The sequence below is a fragment of the Arvicanthis niloticus genome, chromosome 27 (assembly GCF_011762505.2).
Source record: "Arvicanthis niloticus isolate mArvNil1 chromosome 27, mArvNil1.pat.X, whole genome shotgun sequence".
Classification (NCBI taxonomy): Eukaryota; Metazoa; Chordata; class Mammalia; order Rodentia; family Muridae; genus Arvicanthis; species Arvicanthis niloticus.
The window spans coordinates 3899726-3918981 of record NC_133435.1 but is presented as its reverse complement, the minus strand read 5'-3'; the positions used below and the strand labels follow the sequence as shown (position 1 = coordinate 3918981).

Below are 19256 nucleotides of genomic sequence, written 5' to 3'. Positions count from 1 at the left end.
CAAAGCACCACAGGTGACCTTCAGAAACAGTCTCAGACACAGTTGCCTTGACAACTCCCATGGTACCAGGGCAGTGAAGGCTCTCCCCCAGCTGTCATTTATCAGAATTGGCGTATTATGCCGTTTCCTGACATCAGACACCTCTAGAGTTAACTGAGAAATTACTGTTACCACAACTACATCAAGTTTCACTCAGAAGAGGGGTGGATTGTCAATATATGTGCTGCTTCTGCATGTGACCACCATCTCAGCTGCCAATCCTTAAGGACAGCTGGAGTCATGCTTTCTCTTGCCTTTCAAGAATCTCTAATTGCAAAAATAATGCTTCTTGAAGTCAGAAGATACACAAGTCCCCAATACAGTGAGCGTTCTCTCTCCTCAACCTCACTTTTCACAGTATCCTTCTAGACAAACATATACATAAGCATGTCTCTACATTACAGTACACGTTCCAATGGTCATATCCACCCACCCCTCTCTCTGTAATTCTGCAGCTTGAATCTGAGTGCTTATACATGCTAGGCATTCTCCAGCTGGAGAGCTATATCCCCACCTATGGACTCTGTCATACACATGACCTGTCTGCTTATTCTAGATATGTCTTTATGTTTCTCCCTATTAAATTTCACTCTTTCCCCCTTGCAAAACATAATCCATAGCACGAATACATTTTGTTTACTAAAACCCCTTTTCCTTTTTCCTTTTTTATTTTTACTTTGAGACAAGGTTCCCCCTACGTAGTCCCAGATGGCCTAGAACTCATGCAGATCGGGCTGAACTTGAACTTTTGATCTTCCTGTCTTCAACTCCCTAATCCTAGGATTACAGGCATGAGCCATCACACTTGTTGCACCTCCTTTTATCTCAACTTGTCAAATTTCAAGTGGAATACAGTCAGCTCTATGAAAGTTTCTATACAGCCAAAGACAGTGACCATTAACAGGGAAAACAGAGACTGTATTATGACATGTTTTTTGGTTTCTTGTGCTTTTTGAGGAAGTTCTTAACCTGTTCATGTAGACTCACGTGAGGAAGAAGATAAGCTATGAAACATTTCTCGTCCCAAACACCCCAAGGGCCCCAAGTGCTAGGGAGGACTGCGCCTGTGAGTGGTCTTGGTGAACTGCAGGGACAGGGATGGCCTGTTGTGGTCAGTGAATCTGTGTTGTAAGATGTTCTTAGGTGATTTTTAAAGAAACAGCAGGAGTAGCTGACTTGAGACACAGCTCATGAGTTATAAGAAATTCACAAAATACTTGGAGATTTTTAAACACAAAGTTTATGTTAACATTAAAGATTTTTTTAAAAGCAAATTCAAGCCCTTAAGTTAGTATTAGTTTCACGTTAGCTGTATAAAAAAGTGTCCTATTTTACATCTCCCCATACTGCATACTATAACTGTATATACATTTTTCCATTCCAAAGTTCTCATCACTTATAAAGTGAGAGAATTCAAGCTGCAAGGTAAACACATAACTTTTAAACAGGGCTCCTGTGAAAGACTGGAGCACCAGTGCACATGAGTCTGCGCTCAGTGCTGCGCTCATATATGGAAGACATCTCTCCCTTGTGCTTATAACTGATCTGCAAACATGCAAGTCAGTATTTCTGGAACTTGTTCTGGAGAAAATCATAGCAGACAGGGGCTCAGGGCAGACATAAGCAGCTCCATTTTATAAACGAAGTTTCGGCCCTCCATCTTGTTCCACTGAACCTCCTTGAATGGTCCACGGAGATGACTCCACTTGCTGTCTTGTAAAACATCACTTTTTGGAAGGTCTTTGCACTGGTTACGGGGAAACTGAACCATAATCTTGCTGCCGCTCTCAGGGCCATTGCGAACTATCGAGGAAACCAACATCAGTACATCCACTTTGCAACTTAGAAAGTGACAGAAAACCCTGCCCGAGAGCTTAGACGATCTCATACACAAGTGTTTCAAGAGCTGCTCATAAGAGGTACACATCCCTGAGAGGTGCAGGCTGTAGGAGCAGGAGTTCAAGGCTGGTTCTGACTACACAGTAAGATCAAGGGCAGTGTTTCAATTCTAAAATATTAAATTTATTTATTACTTTATGCACATATATGTATAAATGCATGTGTGTATGTATGCACATGTGAAAGTCAGAAGACAACTGACAACCATGTCAGTTCTATCTGACAACCATGTGGGGCTTGTGATCAAACTCAGGTCCTCAGGCTTGGTGGCAAGGGCCTTTTCCTGCTAAAACATCTTGTCAGACAGACCTCCAAATGCTAAAGTTTTGCACATACCCACATTCTAAGATGGTCTAAATATTTTTAAACTATTATCTGCCCTGTAAGTTGGCAACATGTGCCAGATGTAGTAACCTATGCCTGCAAGCCAAACCCTTAGAAGCTGAGACAGGACTGAAGCTGGCCTGGCCACAAAGCGAGTTCACCACCAGCCTGTGTATATAGTCTGAAGCCAGCCTAAACTGCAAACAAGACCTAGTCTCCCCAGAAAGAAAAGAGTAAGCAAAAGAAAGAAGCCTCGGTTTTGATAGTTTTAACTGATGTATAACTGATGATAAAATTTAATTTAAATTAAAATTTTCAATTTAAAAAATGTTTTTTGAACTTTCCAATATTCTTAGTTATAAGAACAGAATGTTTGCTCAGTAAGTTCTCACACACGCTTCCCTGTCTCCTTGCCCCTCCCCACTTACACATACATATATACAAATATACATAACAGCAGTGCAAACATATCAACTTATTACAGAAATACATGTGCTCCTATGCACATTTAGTTATATTAAAGGAGAATGTTAAGCATTACCTCCCATTGGAGCAGTGCAAAGTACCTGAAATAGCATAGTCTCCACTTGGCGAGGCCACTGTGATGGCGGAGGCATTGCCAATACTCTCGATGGGTCCAAGTCCCACATGATTACTGAAGCTGAGGACCTGCCAGCCCATAACCTTGGCAAGCTGCTGAACCGCATGCACCTGATGCTGTGACATCTGTGAATGAGAAGATGGGACTGAATCACAGGCACACTTTGGTGAGCTGATGTAACTGTAAGCTTGCTGGGGTTCTCAACCTCCTGCCCAGGTTGGAGAAATCTGTGTGATATGACCACTAGAGAGGAGGGTAGACCCCACCTTCCACTGCAGAAGCTGTCTGTGTCTACCGGCAGCTTGAGTGCAGACTCAGGCCCTAAGCCTGCCTGCTGCAGTTTCCTGTCTCGATCAATGGATGTGGAGTAACATCAAAGTTGCAGTGTTCCAAGCAGCTTCCGTTTGCCCTTCAAACACAGTCTCACCCTACTCTCTGCTGGGGAGACTTCACATCAGTTTACTATGTTCTGGCTTCTGGCAATGGAACCATCATTGGGGGAGCTACCCAATGCAGCCAGCAGAATAGTAAGGAACACAGTGGGTCAGATCTTGTGCTCCTGGTACTTGTTCCTGTGAGGCTGGCTAGGTCAGCTAGTGTAGGGAGCCGGGGCGAGCGGTGACAACATTCGCCATTACAAGATGGCGAATCCATCCAGTGCTCCCACAAGTAAACAACTAAACTGCGCAGGTGCAAGAGGCTAAAGCGCGCCAAGCCACTGCCCATCCCGGGGCGTAATATGGGGTGATGAGTGAACAGCCAATCAGAAGTGAACACGCCACTCTAGGGTGCATATAAGCAGTGCCTTTTCCGGGCTTGGGGTCTTCCGCTTCAGCTGATACAAGAATAAAGCCTCGCTGTAGTAACTACCAGAACACCGCCTCCCGTGTCTCTCTTGCGGGGGAGGGGATTCGGAAGGGGCGAGGAACAAGCTAGAGCTCATGACAAAAACTTGCTCATCTGGTCAAGGCCAGAGACCTCACTAAATGACTGCTGGGTCTCCCACCTCACATGGTCAGCTGACTCTTAGGAAACAGCATCCTGCTTGTTCTTCACTCTCACCCTGATGGAATGCATCTGCCACCAGCAGTAAAGGCAGCAGCACCAGGCCAGCACTACTGCCACTGCCTGCTTCTCTGGTCCCTGTCCACTTGCAGCCTTGGTCTCTGGACCTGCCATTCTCTCTGAGACAGTCCAACACATCTGTATGCACACTTCAGCTAAGCCAACCCACTTAGGATGGAACTGATGGGGCTGAGTCAGCTGTGCTCCTCAGATGCACCTGATTACCTGGCATCAAAGAGGCAAATCCTCTGTGAGAGAACCGAACCTGGAGGAAAGTATCAGCATATTTTTTCTTAATTTGTGTGAATAATCATTGTTTTACATTAGAATAAACCCCTCCCTTTTCTGCCACAATTCATCACTTTACTAACTAATCCCAACTCTAAGGTGGCCATCTACTGCTTTTCTTGCACTCGTGTTACCAACAAGTCCGTGGAACAGGGACTAGAAGCCAGCACTTTCCAGTGTCCTTTCACAGGAGCAATCCTTTCCAGGGCCAAAGACTAAAAACCATTGTACTTGCTATGTCTAAGGCTGTCTATGTATATAGGATGATGGCTGCTGTAGTTTGCATCTGTCTTCCTCTCTCTGCTCTCCTTGGGCTAATACTTGCCCCTTCCTGAAGAGGGGTTATTCCCCAACAATTGTGCAAATAAAACCAGGACAGATTATGAACCAAAAGTGTGTCCTGGAAGTAAGTGACAAGGCAGAAAAATCGGTCTCTCCTGTAACCATTGCAGCTACTGCTTGCTCAGTTTGTTCCTTAAGTGATGAATGAAACTAGGGACTTAGGGCCCGAGGTGTGGCCAGACGTGCTGCACGCTTGCAATCCCAGTAACCAGGAGGCAGAAGCAGGAGGACTACTGGGCTACACAACTTATACCAGGCTAGGCTGAGCTACATTGAGACTTATCATAAACAAAAGTCCAACCAAAGCACAGTGTGCAACCTACCTGAGACAGAAGGAAGTCCTGTAGCTCCTGCTCCTGATGGGACAACGTGATCACCCGCCCATCTCTGTGTACAACACGGACCTGCTCAACACCAATGTTCAACTGTAGCTGGATGGACCTACAGACACACACTCTAGTTGGTACAATCCCAACTTTATATCATGTTAACAGCATGCACAAAGATGCAACAGCTCTGATGACCTAAACCAACTTTTATGTTACAGGTGAAGGTGGCTTCTTAACATCCACCAAATGAAATCCAAGGCAGACTTCCTCAGATTGCAACAGGCACCTGCTCCATAGCAGGCTAGTCAGTCAGGTGACTGTCTTCCCTTGGAGTTGTCACAGGAGGACATGCGAATAGCAGCATCCTCTAACCCCCAAGTGGTGAGATATGTGGGCTTGGCCCGGATTTAAAATGTAGGTAAGGGCTCTTTACATCCAAGCCTGAGGACCTGAATTCAATCCCAGGTCCCTACATTGTGGACGGAGAGAACCAGCTGCAGACTGAGCTCCTCACCTCTCTGCACATGTACCATGGTCTGCATGCACAGCGACCCCCAGATAAGGAAATAAATGTAAACACATACTTAGTTCCCTTCCATCACATACGCTGACTTCCTGCAGCTGATCTTATGCGCGTTTACTCACTAAAACTGGCACACTGAAAATCAGTATTGCATAGACTTTCTGCTCCTCCTTCACAAGGGAGTGACTTTGCATGTCACAGTACTTTGTTCATGGTGGCCAGTTTGCTCTGTCTTAAATAAAGCATCTAAGCACTTGCAGAGCCTGGAGAGGCAGGGCTGGGACTCTCAGAGCAACAGGTGCAAATGTGCTTTTACTGCAGTTTCTAAAGACGGGATATCTTGTTTTGAAAAGCCCATTCTGGCCTTGACCTCACTGTGCTCTTCCTGCCTCCACTTCCCAAACTCTGGGATTAGAGGTGTGTACTAGCACACCCAGCTTTATTGTAAAGTCCAAGCAAGCATTCTGAGCCATATACCTTGCTCAAGCATCTGACTGAGAAGGCTGGGACAAGGACGATGCTGCTATTCCACAGACACACAATAGTCAACCTGGTTTAGAGGTATAATCAACTAATGGATCAGAACCAAGGACAACACCAGGCCAGGAGAGAACTACTAACTGACCACCCTCAGCAGACTGGGCTGAATGCAGGCGTCTATGGTCCTCTCACTCCTGACACCACAGACATGCACAGCCTCTAGGCAGGAACTGACTCAGGCTTGGTGAGTATCTTAGCAAGTGAGGTAGCTTTCACTCAATGTGTGGATGCTAGGCATGTTCGACTCATCGCCTACAGGCTGCCATGTGGCCAAAAATAGCCCCACACAAAACCGTAAACATGGGACTGTGCGTGGCTTTTAGGAGATTTGTGCATGTATCCCACATATGTGCAGGCACCCTTGGAGGTCAGAAGAGAGCCTAAGATTCCCTGGAGCTGGAGTAGGTCAGAAGAGAACCTAAGATTCCCTGGAGCTGGAGTAAGTCAGAAGAGAGCCTAAGATTCCCTGGAGCTGGAGTAGGTCAGAAGAGAACCTAAGATTCCCTGGAGCTGGAGTAGGTCAGAAGAGAACCTAAGATTCCCTGGAGCTGGAGTTACAGGCAGTTGTGAGCCACCTGATTTGGTTGTGAGGAATGGTTTCTTCTCTGGAAGAAAACTTCAAACCACTTAGCCATCTCTGCAACCCCTTACCTTTTGTGTTTGCAAACATGCTATAGGTGATATAGTTTATAGAAATTCATGGCCTACAACAAATAACCCTGAGGCTTGTAGAATCCCTTGGAGAAGGATACAAACAGCTCCTCAGCAAGCTGTCTGTGTGACTTACTGGTGACACTTACTTGCAGATCTGTTCATAACCCTGAGATGTGATTAAAACTTTTACACTCGACTCATACACATCGTTGATGTTTGACCAATGGGCCTGGATCTGGGGGTCCTCAATGCGACTTGCCAAGCTGTCAATGGTTGCAGCAGTTCTTTAAAGGAAAATTAAAAAATCATCATATAGAATGAAAGGATTTAAATTATGTATCAATTTTATATACATTTGAAAATTATCTAATTTTGCCTACTTTTCGACCATACCACCATTTGAAAGGGAAGGTTCTAGAGGTGAGCTGGTTCTGGGAGCCCTTGCATATGCACTGCTGTGTGGTGCATAGCTTTGCACCACAACACACACTCAAACCACCTCATTCATCTTCTCTTGCTCATGAAAGCTTATTCCGCACAGGTAAGGTAGTCCTAGGTACTAATCTGATATGCACCCAGATATTAGTGATCTTTGGTAACAAATGACTTGGGACATACCTACACCTGGAATAAACCATAATTAAGGCAAACTAGAGACTTGGGCACAATCCAAACATCACCCATCAAGAAAGACAGCAATGATCACTACACATAAGCATCAAAAACTGTGCATGCAGTCACGAGCTTTATTATCTGTTCTCCCTGACAGCCCTGTGTGTTTGGCAGGCACTGGCTTATATTTTTTTGGTTGGGTTTATTTATTTATTTTGCTTTGAAGCAATCTATCCCTCTGTAGTCCCAGCTTTACCTGGGACATAGCAGGTTCCAGGACAGCCAGGGCTATCAAAAATCAAAACTTCATGCTCCTCAGGTGCGGCGGCACACACACAGGTGCGGCGGCACACGCACAGGTGCGGCGGCACATGCACAGGTGCGGCGGCACACGCACAGGTGCGGCGGCACACGCACAGGTGTGGCTTGCGGCACACGCACAAAGCGCCTCCTCCTATACACTTAGCACACTAGCCCATTATTTCTGTAAGTGTGTGTGTGTGTGTGGGGGGGTGTTACATTTTAAAGCTTTTCTACTTCTCAGATCTACTTACTGACACTTCTGTGTCACATACTTCAAAGAACTTAACTTTACAGTCAATGAGAACATTTAAGGTAACAATACATTCCCATTAGCAGAGTTTATCACTGAAGTCCATAAAGGAAAGCAGACCCTCACCGACACAATACTGTAGTGTTTCTGAGAGACTTCTGCACAAGGTACTTATTTTATCCCAAGACCAGGCTTTTCTATACACGCACAGTGAAGCAGGAAGTAAGGGACTTGCAGTATGAGGCAAGCTCAGACCATCTTCCACACTAGCTTTCCCTTTCTTCCACTGCACCACAGTGCTCTAAAACCCCTTCCTAACTTACTTTCCTAAAAGCTGAAGGATACAAGTCTCTACTCCTGCTGGGACGGTGAGCCAATATTCTAATAAGCCACTGTAAAGAATGGAATCTGCCTCTAGGAGAAGACAGGTCCTTGTCTCTTTCCTGAGAGGTTAATCAAGTGGGGCAGATCAAGGACCTAGCTAGTAGATCACTCCTAGGAAGGCAGGTTTACCGTAAAATATTGTGTGCTTTCCCAGAATTTCTTCGCCCTGGTGTAGTCCCCAGGAGCCATTACAAAATCTGAGGTTCAGCTAGGTCTACCCGTCTTTTTCAGACCTGACTCTGCAGATGTAAGGATTTCTTTTTCTTCTCTTCTGACCTCCCTCCCCCTGCCGACCCCCCCAGTGCCGGCAGGAACCTGGGTGTGTTTTTAGTTCCCTAACAAGCATTCCAAGCTTCCGTGCTCTTCTGCTAAAGTCCTGACCTCTTACTGCCTAAACTCAAGCTAAACAGCTATGTTCCCTCTTTTTTTCTCTCTCCTTCCTTCCTTCCACACAGCTGGGAGACTCATACTTGCCTGCCCTGGGCTTTCCCTTGTAAACTCTACTAAAAGGGGACTCTGATTTCCATGTACTGCACTAGATGGCTCTGCTGGGACCCCTCAAGACTTCTGGTAATACTTTCATGCTGTTTAATATTTTTTTCTGAATTATTTATTTACTTATTTTATGTGTACTAGTGTTTTGCCTGCTTGTATGTCTGTGTAAGGGTGTCAGATCCTCTGGAACTGGAGTTACAGACAGTTGTAGACTGTCATGTGGGTACTGGAAATTGAACCCAGGTCCTCTGGAAGAGCAACCAGTGTTCTTAACCACTGAATCATTTCTCCAGCCCTCCTGCCATTTATATTTTAATCCGCAGAAAAAATAAACCTATTCTGGCACCTCTAGATAGCATGGGCATGACAAGCGGTAGAAAGCCACTGAAAACAAGATATCCACAAGCACTGTCACCTGCTAAATGACAATGCTACAGAACCTTCAAGACAAGATGAAACAGTGTCAGTGTGGGAGAGAGGACAGATGTTAACACAGGAAGATGCACTTCCCCCTCATCACGCAGCCACAGGCAGTGAGGCTGGGCCAGCAGCACACACCTTTACTAGCAAAGGCAGTTAGACACAAGGTAGCTTTCGGTTCAAGGCCAGGGCTCCTCAAAACAAAAAAGAGACACACTTTGGAGTTAACACAGCCTTGGGCTGTTAGCTTTAGCGGAGGAAACTAATTATATTATCTAAGCTTCAACCAGCTCATCAGGAAGGAAATAAAAAAGGCTTTAATGTTATTTGCCCCAAGTAGCAATTAAGTCAACATGGGGGTAAGGGCCTCGAAGATGGGCTGCCAAACAAAACACAAAGGGAGGAGAAAAGTCATTTTCCTGGCTATCAACCAGCTGTCTGGACTGGTTCTGGGTAGTGTTAAAAACAGAGCATTCAACTAGATAGCAGGATCTGCACCCCCAAACCCCTCAACTGGACAAGACCCAGTCTGTCACCATAGTTTTTCTCTTAGCCACTTTCTGCTAAAATGTACCCAAAATTAACATAAAGAGGACAGAAAAAGGACTCAATTTTACAGAAAAACAGTAACTTTCTTCATCCTTACCTGCTCCTTAGAAAAATATGCTTTGCTTGTTTAATTATTTTTTCTAGGAGTCCTTCTGTGGACTGTATTGAATTAATTTCATTTTTATCAAAAGCTTGAGGTCCTGAGAGTCTCATTCTTTTGTGGCCAAAGGGAGCACTTGCTGGGTGTGGCATCACGGTGGAACTCAAGGTCTGTTTATGAAACTGAAAAAAAAGCCACTTTTAATAACCAACACCCATGTAATAAACACAACAAACATGTTTAATCAAACGTGGGTTCAAATAAAAGTAATCTTGCCAAATGTAATAGTAATGCCTTTAATTTTAGTACTCAGGAGGCAGACACCAGCCTGATCTACAAAGGTGTTGCGAGTCAGCCAGGGCTACACAGTGAGACCCTGTCCCCAAATCCTCATCACAGTCACCTTGATACAGAGAGAAATGCACTCAGTGACCATGTGCAGGGTTCAAGTCTATTAAGAGGTGGGCTCCTTTGAACTGTAATTTTTATTTTCAAGATTTAAATTACAAAGCATTCTTCATTAAGTCTCACCTCATCTCATGATCAGATAGTTAATCAACTGTCCTAGACTGCCTGGCAGAACCCCAAGAAACATGTAATGGTGGGATTGAACTGGGAGCCTCACTCCTCCATCCTGAGGGAAATCCTCAGACTAAAAAACCTAAAACACTGGCTTTTATACCATTACAATCAACAGAATGGGGAATGGGGGCTAGGGGTGGGGGTGATAGGAGACTGGAGTCTCAAAACATGATGTTGGACAGCCCAGGGCCCCCACCAGAGCCACCCTTCTCTGTACAGTGGCACAAGCTTCCCATGTTAACTCCAGAACTTGCTGTGTATCCCTAGTGCTACAAGATCTTCTGGGCCCGAGGACCATGTACTGACGTCTGGCACACAGCTGGCTCCTTCACTGCTGCACATTCCTGAGCCTCAGTGGAAGGCTCGTTCACTGCTCTGCTGTGCTCACACTGCAGAGCCTCACTGGAGTTGGTACCTCTCTGATTAGCAGGTGCAAGTTGTGCTCCAGGACGTAGAGGTGATCCCCCTGACCAGGCTTCTCTGGAGCACCTTTCTGGGACTTCTTATCATCTGAGGAGTGGCACAGAGAAATGGACAACTGCAAGCCTGTGTAGAGAGGCAGGACAGATACAGATAAGCCAGGAACTGGACACACGCCATCCTTCCAAGGGACAGTCACAGCACATTCTCAAGAATCTGAAGTGAGCACCTGAGTCCGATGGCCTCCTTTACATAATGTGATAAATCCTCACAGGCTTGGACAACGGTAATATTTCACAGACTACACTGTGGCTCTGATCCTGAGCTGGAACTCAAGAAGACTGGGGACAGCTCTCAATGCTTGGCTTTTATAAACACAGAATCTTACAAACAAGCTTTTCTAGTTATGTATCAACAAGAAGTTAGGACCGAGTTTTGCCAGGCTCTCTTCCCTGCTCCTAAAAGCATAGGGCAGAGCTGTTCATATCTAACCCTAAACTAACAATGCAGCCATTGATAACTGATTTCTAGGTTAAGCTTGATGGCTTCTGAACAAAAATTTCTTCTACAAACTAGGAATATTCTATTTTTTTTAAGTTGGTACCTCATTTAGAAAATGCAAGTATCCTTGAAATAAATGCCACTTGACAGCACAGCTGCTGCTGCCTAAAACCACAGCACCACAATTTTTAACATATGCCATGAATGCCTAAGATGCCACCCTGAGGTCACAGAACAGAGTGGGCAGTACTGCCGGCCTTCCTTGCCGCCATGATGCACAGCACAGCCTCGACCTGAGGCCACTCCTACAGCACACCCACACCATAAAATCCTGCTTGCAGGTTTCAGCAGGCTGCCTGCTCTTACTTGGAAAGGGCTGAGAGATGATCTGGTTTTTCACCACAATGTGAGGGATCTGAGACTTAATCTGAACGGCTTCCCGAGAGAGCTGTGCAAAAATTTCCTTACAAAGAAGAACATTTTGTGCTGCTTCCAATTTTGTCTGCCAGTGTGGGGAACCTGAAAGACAGAAGGCATGTGTATAAAGCCATGTCCAGCCAGATCGTGTATACAGCTGCACGAACAATGACCTCACTTCAAAATCAAAGCTTCAGAGAATACTGCTATAACCTCTGTTCAAACAGAAAGTCTCACTTTTAAAAAATTCTACAATTTCAGAGATGCAAACAAGCTTTTGTTCATTTTCACCTGTCTGTCTCTCTGTCTCTCTCTCTTACCCTTTCCCTTTCCTACTCAAACTCTTCTTCCAAAGCCTCTTTCCCGCATGCATGTGTGCGTGTGTGTGTCAGTTTGTGGCCCTCATATGAGCATGAGGCTATTTACAGGACTATAGGCAGCTAATCAGTGGCTGCACTTTAGAGGGCCAGAGGTCCTAGTGAACACAGATAAGCACTGGAAAATCCATGCAAAGTTAAACATGTAGGCTTATGTCTTCCAAGGAAGCAGTTCACCTGTCTTCCTCCTGGGATGCTAGGAAAGGATAGTTTACAGCCTGGTGATCCTTTGCTACCTACAGAGCCACGCTCCACCCATATACTCTAGAATACTGTTTTGTTTATCCCAGACCCTTTTCCCCTAAACCCTGAACACTGCTTTTAATTCCATTAAACATTAAACACATCCTTATGAGATGTCACTTGTACTTTACATCAGCCTAAGTGACTTCTGTGTTATCTTAGGGCTGGGCAAATCCTGACACCCACAGGCATTATGTTTACCTCAATCAAGTTCCCTAGACCCTAAATCTTGGGCACTGTTTCTGAGTCAACAGTACCCATCTTTATGGAAGAAGCCATATGTACTTTGAAAAGAATTTCAATGTAAACATGTCTTAAGCTTTGTTGTACACATGGCACTGAGTTACTTGTCATCAGAAAACTTTTTTTCCAAAATTGTGCTGTACTTAAATATGGTTAAAATAAACTGCCTGGCGTCAGACTCTACAAGTTTGAACCAGTGGTGTCAAGCTGAACAGAGTTTCAGTCTTACTCATTTGTATAATTTGGATGCTGGCTGCAATGCCTGCAGGGACTCCCGTCTGCATCACCTTGCCTAGAAACCATTAGCAGCCCGCAGTCCCTCAGTAAGGGTGAGGCCGTGTGAGCCCCTTAACCACCCACAGTGGAATGATGGGGCCCAGTCAGGTACAAGTCTGTAGCAGGTAACCACAGCCAGAGTGCATGAGTGCACAGCTGTGCCAGGCCCAGAAGACAGTGCTTCTGAGCACCCTTCCCCAACCTCTATGTTCTCAGCGTCTCCACTTCCTGTGATATTTCAAGCCTTGGAGACGTTGACCATCTTCTTTTACACAGAGACACCTAGTATACGTCAACCTACAAAAATATATAGCTATTCACTAGTGCTTTATTTTTAATAAAAAGTACATTTCCAGAAGCAAGCATGGCATTTCATGTTTGTAATTCTAGCATGCAGAAGGCCGAGGCAGAAGGATTATGAGTTTAAAGTCAAAGATTGTCTAAAAAAACCAAACACAGATGGCAGCTCTTTAAGAACCCACATCCACGCTCTGGGGTATCTTTCTTCCTGAGCATCCTCCGTCTCTTAACTCTCACTGCTTAAGACATCTTCAATAACCGCCAACTTCCTATTTTTTTCACACCAGAGGTCTCCTTCCCTCTCTCTTTACACTTGGCTTGCTGAGTTTGTGAGTGGAGAATGGAGTGTAGACACCATGACATACCTGGCTTGGATTTGGGCAAAGGTCTCTTAAAAAGGTTAACTGTGCCAAGATCACCAATGTCTGGAGCCTGTTTCTGAATAGAAACCTACAGAACATGAAAAACGTTAGCAAAGTGGTTTCAGGGTAATTGCCAAGAAATAACTTGAAAAACTCTAATCAGTACCTTGATATATGCAGACCCCTCTAAATCACTAGGAATCTGGACATCTAGAGGACAGTAATCTTCGGGTATCTTTTTATCCAAGTCAATGTCTGTATTCTTTATCACTTCAAAGGTACCATGATGGGGAAAGAGAGAGCCTAATTGGGTATTAAAGATCAAAATAATTAACAAATTAATACCAATTATCAAGTATAACACTTTACCCCCACATCACTAAAATATGAATTCTTTCCATTGGAAACGTGCATGCTGAGAGGGAGGCACTTGGAGGCCTAGGTGGGAGGGTCAAGAGTTCAAAGCCAACACCGCCTACATAAGACCCTATCTTGAAAATTCCCAGACAGACCAGTCTTACTGTAACAGCTACATTGAAGAGAAAGTTCAAAGGCAGCATATTTGAGGTTTAGAGTCCAGGGGAGATGGCCAAACAGTCCTGCTGGGTGAGTCAAACCAAAAAGGAAGTAGAAAAGAGGTAGAGACAGGTGAGGTCTACATAGGGAATTCCAGGCCAAGGAGAGCTACACGATGAGATCTTGTCTACAAATAAAACCAAACAACATAAGACTTCATGAGTCGGGCGGTGGTGGCGCACGCCTTTAATCCCAGCACTTGGGAGGCAGAGGCTGGCAGATTTCTGAGTTCGAGGCCAGCCTGGTCTACAGAGTGAGTTCCAGGACAGCCAGGGCTACACAGAGAAACCCTGTCTCGAAAAAAACAAAAAACAAAAAATCTGAAAAAAAAAAAAAAAACCTTCGTGAGCATGGTGATGCACACCTGCCTGTTTTAAAAGATGTCACTGTAGCCTGACCTCTACAGACTCCACACTATTCTCCTGGAGTTTTGATAAAGTGAATTCAGCATCAGAAAGACAAACTGACAGTGCTCAGAGCACTGTTCCCCCCAGCTCCTCTCCTTTGATGTGCAGTGCCTCTATGCAGGCCAGAAATCTAAGTAATGGTTACATTGTTAGTGGATGGTTAAGTGCAATGCCTGTCTAATAGGAAAAGACACTCAGGATCTTCTTGCAATTAAAGAGAGCAACTAAATTCTTCCACAATCTCAAGGGATCAGCCCAAAGAGAAATTAAGTGTTTGCCCATAATCATTTTGGGTAAAGAAGTTACAATGTTTAAAACCAGAAAGCACCAATTTATCTTGTAGTGGGACTCACATCAGTGCTGGGGCACTGACCTCAGATTGTATTTTAGTAGCAGTCTGACTTTGGCACAAGCAATCTTCGACATCTCTACTGCTGTTGTCAAGCATCCCAGCAGGACTGTTTGGCCATCTCCCCTGGACTCCAAACCTCAAATATGCTGCCTCTGAACTTTCTCTTCAATGTAGCTGTTACAGTACGACTGGCCTGTCTGGGGATTTTCAAGATAGGGAGGGTCTCATGTAGGCGAAGTTGGCCTTGAACTCTCGACTCTCCCACTTCAATTTCCAAGTGTTAGGACTCCATCCAGGTGTGTGACACCGAGCTTGCCAAGAATGGTTTTGGCTTATGGGTAAAGACATTAAATATCACTGTCCAACAGGGAGCTGAGAAATGATCACGGCAGGAGGCTAGGAGACATCACACAAAGCAGTTTCTATGGTCAGATATCTGTACCTGCACTTCTGTAGCTCAGGTCACCTAGGATCTTGTCTCCCACCTTCCTCAGTTTCCAGTGCTGCCGTAGTCTCAAGAGCTCAGAATTGAAGTCTCGCTGGAGCTTATTTTCCTGGTTCTCAGTCACTGACTTGGTCAGTCTTTCTGCCCCCTTCAGTAGGATTTGGGCTGCCCCAGCAAGGGACTTCTTCTTAGAGATCAGCTGCAGCGTCTGCGGACTCTAGCAACAAATAATGTAGCATGTTTTCTATCGAAAATGAGTTCCAAATTATCTTAGGTACACTTAAAACTACATATTTTCTCAAGCAGAAAATGTTTTACTTGGAAGAAAAGTTGTGATTAAACAAACCACACACACACACACAAATACATACACAAAAACGTAATGAAAAAATGTGGAAGAAAAATGAGCAGATGGTGACATAACATACCACGATTTTGAAAAAAAATTTTCCCTTGCAAAACTTTTTTAAAACAACAAATGTAACCTGTTTCTTGGCAAGCTTACAAAGTGACCTTAAGCCAAATTACCATAGTGGCCCAGAAACGAGAACTCAGCAATACACCACTTGGGGCAAACTAGACTGGAGCCTTGTCCTCACCATCCAGCTCCTACCTGTGCATGCCTTTCTGTGGCACCCATACTTCACGTTAAATCCCACCCCCCTGCTTAGATGTAACTACGCAAAGAAACCAACATCTATATGGTACACATCAACACCAAGCTTACAACTGACATAAGATCAAGTAGGTGCCTCCAGTACTTCTGAAATCACGACTGGTATCAGTCCGAAGCACTGCATTAACTACACTTACTGACGGAAGCTGTTGAAAAGTGACTGCAGACTGTGTGTACAACCACCAGCTTTGTGTTTCATTGAGTAGCTGCACTCCCACATGACAAGTCTAACAAGTGCAAGTCGTTTGATGGTAGAGTGTGTCCAAAAACAAAGCGAAACATTTTGCATGAGTAAGTTTCACAAAAGGCCCCAGCCTTCTGCAATTATACTACTCTGAATTCCCACCACCTCACTTGACCTCACAGACTAGCTAGGTTGGTCAGGCCTGGTTAGTACCTGGATGGAGAGAGGCCACACTCATTCTCTAGCTACATAAGGAGCCAGATTCAAAGATACTCCTCATCTGTGAGGTGTTCAGTCCTTACATCTTTGCCAGGACTTAATTCTTCTCTTTCCTAATACTAATACTACTTTATTATGTGTATACGTGTGGATGAGCATCTGAAGAGGTCGGGGGTGTGAGATCTCCTGGAGCTGGAGCTACAGGCAGGTTTAAGCTGACTGATGTGGGTACTAAGAATCGAACTCAGATCATCTGTAACAACAGTATATGTTCTTAATCATTGAGCCACTGGTCTAGATTATGGATTTAACTTTTCAACAAAGTAAAAGAGAGCAAAATGCACACAACCAAATACTGATCCTAGGACTTAAAGATGTTCAGTTAACGGGCACATGTACCTGTTTGGGAGGAAGTGCATCCTGAGAGACGGGGTCCAGAGTCATGAACTTTTTGTCCCTGACAATACTGAGGACATCATAGAGAACACACATCTCTGTGAGGGCACTTCGCAAATTGTTCCTCACCGAGTCCCAAGGCCACAGAGAAGGTTGGAATTTTACCAACCCTGAAAAACAGAAAGAAAACCAGAAACACATGTGTACTGGTTACACAGAATACAAGGCAGAAGAAGGCTCATAGAGATTTAAAAGTGTGAAAAGGAAAAATGAGTTCTCTTACAAACTGCCCCTCCTTCAACTCCTCCTCACCCCTTGTCTTGAACTGTTAACATTTAACACTCCTTTTACGGCAAAACAAATGCCAGTCTAATTTCCACAGGACCCCAAACTGTCATTAAGATATCTTAGGTAGGCATTCCAATCTTTCTGAACCTAGAGTTTCATTCATCCCAGATAAGCACTGAACTGTATCTCCAGGCCCATGTAAGCCTTTAAAATAACCTGCTTCCTTCCAACATTTAGAACTTGAATACCTGTGGCAAATTTCTGAACCTCAAAACAACAGGCAAAGCCCCCAATGGCCTACTACTGGCTTCATGAGTATATCTTAGTTTTAGTCAATTTTTAATACATGCTCACTCTACGGAGTTCACGATAAAGGACCAGAGAGTGAAAGTCAAAAGTTTTCTTTTAATCCCAGGCCTGGCTGTCCTCCCTCCTGAGACATCACCATTCTTAGCAGCTGGGGTGAACCCTTCCAAAGCTTTTCCAGCCAGTTTAACACACACTGATACTTGCCCATTCCTTTAGCTATTATGTCCTTAGAGCTATCTCAACCCAGAATATAGGACCTATTCATTCTTTCACACATCTCAAGATGTTTGGAAGCCTGGAGGCAGCCATTTAAGCCTGTCACTTAATAGACAGGTCAAATGCTTTTAATGATGGTAGTATTGGATCTCAATACTCACTTATGCTCTATAGTTCTTTCTGGAGGTGGGGGATTTCATGGATCAAATATGATATACATTTCAAATTTTGCATTTAAAACTACTGAGCTAATCTGCCCTTCCAACACAGGTTAATAACAATGTTGCGTTTTTTTTTTTTTTTTCTTAAAGATTTGTTTGATTTAATGTATGTGAGTACACTGTTGCTGTCTACTGATGGTTGTGAACCACCATGTGGTTGCTGGGACTTGAACTCAGGACCTCTGAAAGAGCAGTCAGTGCTCTTAACCGCGGAGCCATCTCTCCAGTCCCCAAATGTTTTAACTTTCTACCAAATTTATGAAAACTGCAGTTAAACTTTTATTTACTTATTGAAATGGTGTCTCACTATTAGCTCATGTTTTGCATAAATCTGACTTCCTCTGCCTGGCCAATTGCCACACTAGACACGAACATCCCCACTTAAACCGACTCTGTCACATCACTAAAACAAGAACTGTGGTTTTGAAATTTTTGTTTCTTTGATAAGAAGAATCCGAAATCCAGTCTAGTTGCTTCTCCAAACTCCCCTTTCAGTTTTGTTTCCTTATAATTCATTCACCTCAAAGTTTCAGTGGTAATCTTTAAAGTATCACCTGTCTCTCCATCTAAAATCGTCCCCCAAAGCTTTCAGCTGTTCAAAAAAAAAAAAAAGGCGATTGCCAGGTTGTACATGACTCCTTGTCCCGACTGGGTCGGCCTTCCAACTGCTGTCAATACTTCTCATTACAAGTGGGGGCTGCTAGGCTCAAGGGCGCCCACTGAAAAACCACACTTTACTCCTAGGGGAGACCCTGGGGCAGAACCAGCAACGAGGGCGAAGCCTCACCCTCCTCGTCGTCCTGGTCGGCCCCCGCGCCCCCCCAGTCCGGCGCGTCGCTGTCAGGCCCCGCCGCCTCCTCCTCCTCAGAGCCGGAGCCCTGGCTGAAATCGATGCGCTGCGCCAGGCGCGCCAGGTTCTGCGACATGGACAGCGGCTGCAGGTACGTCTCGGTGCCATCCAGGCCCACCTCCTGCACCTGCTTCTCGCAGGCCGACTCGATGCTGATGCGCACAGCTCGCACGCCCGACATGCTGGCGGCGGCCTGCGGGCGACCCGCCGGAGACTCAGAAACAAGAGCACGGACACAGAAAGCTGGACACCAAGCTCCCCGAAAGCCCGACGCGACGGCCCGGGCGGAAACCAACCACCACCGCTGCCCCACAATCCTCCGCGCAGCGTCTCGCGGAACGCTATGAGCAGGCGCGGAGGGCCAGCCGCCCGGACACTTCCGGTATGCTGCACGCGCGAGCCGGGAAACTTCCGTCTGCCTGGGGCGCGCCGCAGCGTGGGATGATTATGGAGATGGGCTGGGCGTTGTAATTTTTGTTTGTTTGTTTAGTTGGTTGCTTGGTTTTTGAAATAACTTATTTCTTATTGACCTGATTAATTTGTTGATTGGTTATTGAGACACGCAGCTTCTTTGTTAGTTGGTTATTTGATTTTTGGGACACGCAGCGTACCCACCGCACCACTCCCATTGATTCAGTATGGGACCCAGTCCATGGGATGCGTCCACTCACTTTCTCGG

At 45.1% G+C, this 19256-nt stretch overlaps 1 protein-coding gene across 1 annotated transcript; it reads right to left on the bottom strand.

Annotated features, from left to right (window-relative positions):
* Nucleotides 1-1261: 1261 nt before the first annotated feature.
* Med17 (mediator complex subunit 17) lies at nucleotides 1262-18897 on the bottom strand. The gene is made up of 12 exons (XM_076926028.1): nucleotides 18515-18897; nucleotides 16697-16863; nucleotides 15216-15435; nucleotides 13605-13741; nucleotides 13442-13526; nucleotides 11587-11739; nucleotides 10715-10845; nucleotides 9715-9899; nucleotides 6751-6888; nucleotides 4882-4999; nucleotides 2829-2988; nucleotides 1262-1842 (listed from the first exon to the last, which is right to left on the bottom strand). The coding sequence occupies exons 1-12, from the start codon at nucleotides 18756-18758 to the stop codon at nucleotides 1631-1633; spliced, it is 1950 nt and encodes a 649-aa protein (XP_076782143.1). The 5' UTR covers nucleotides 18759-18897; the 3' UTR covers nucleotides 1262-1630.
* Between the last annotated feature and the right edge of the window lie 359 nt (nucleotides 18898-19256).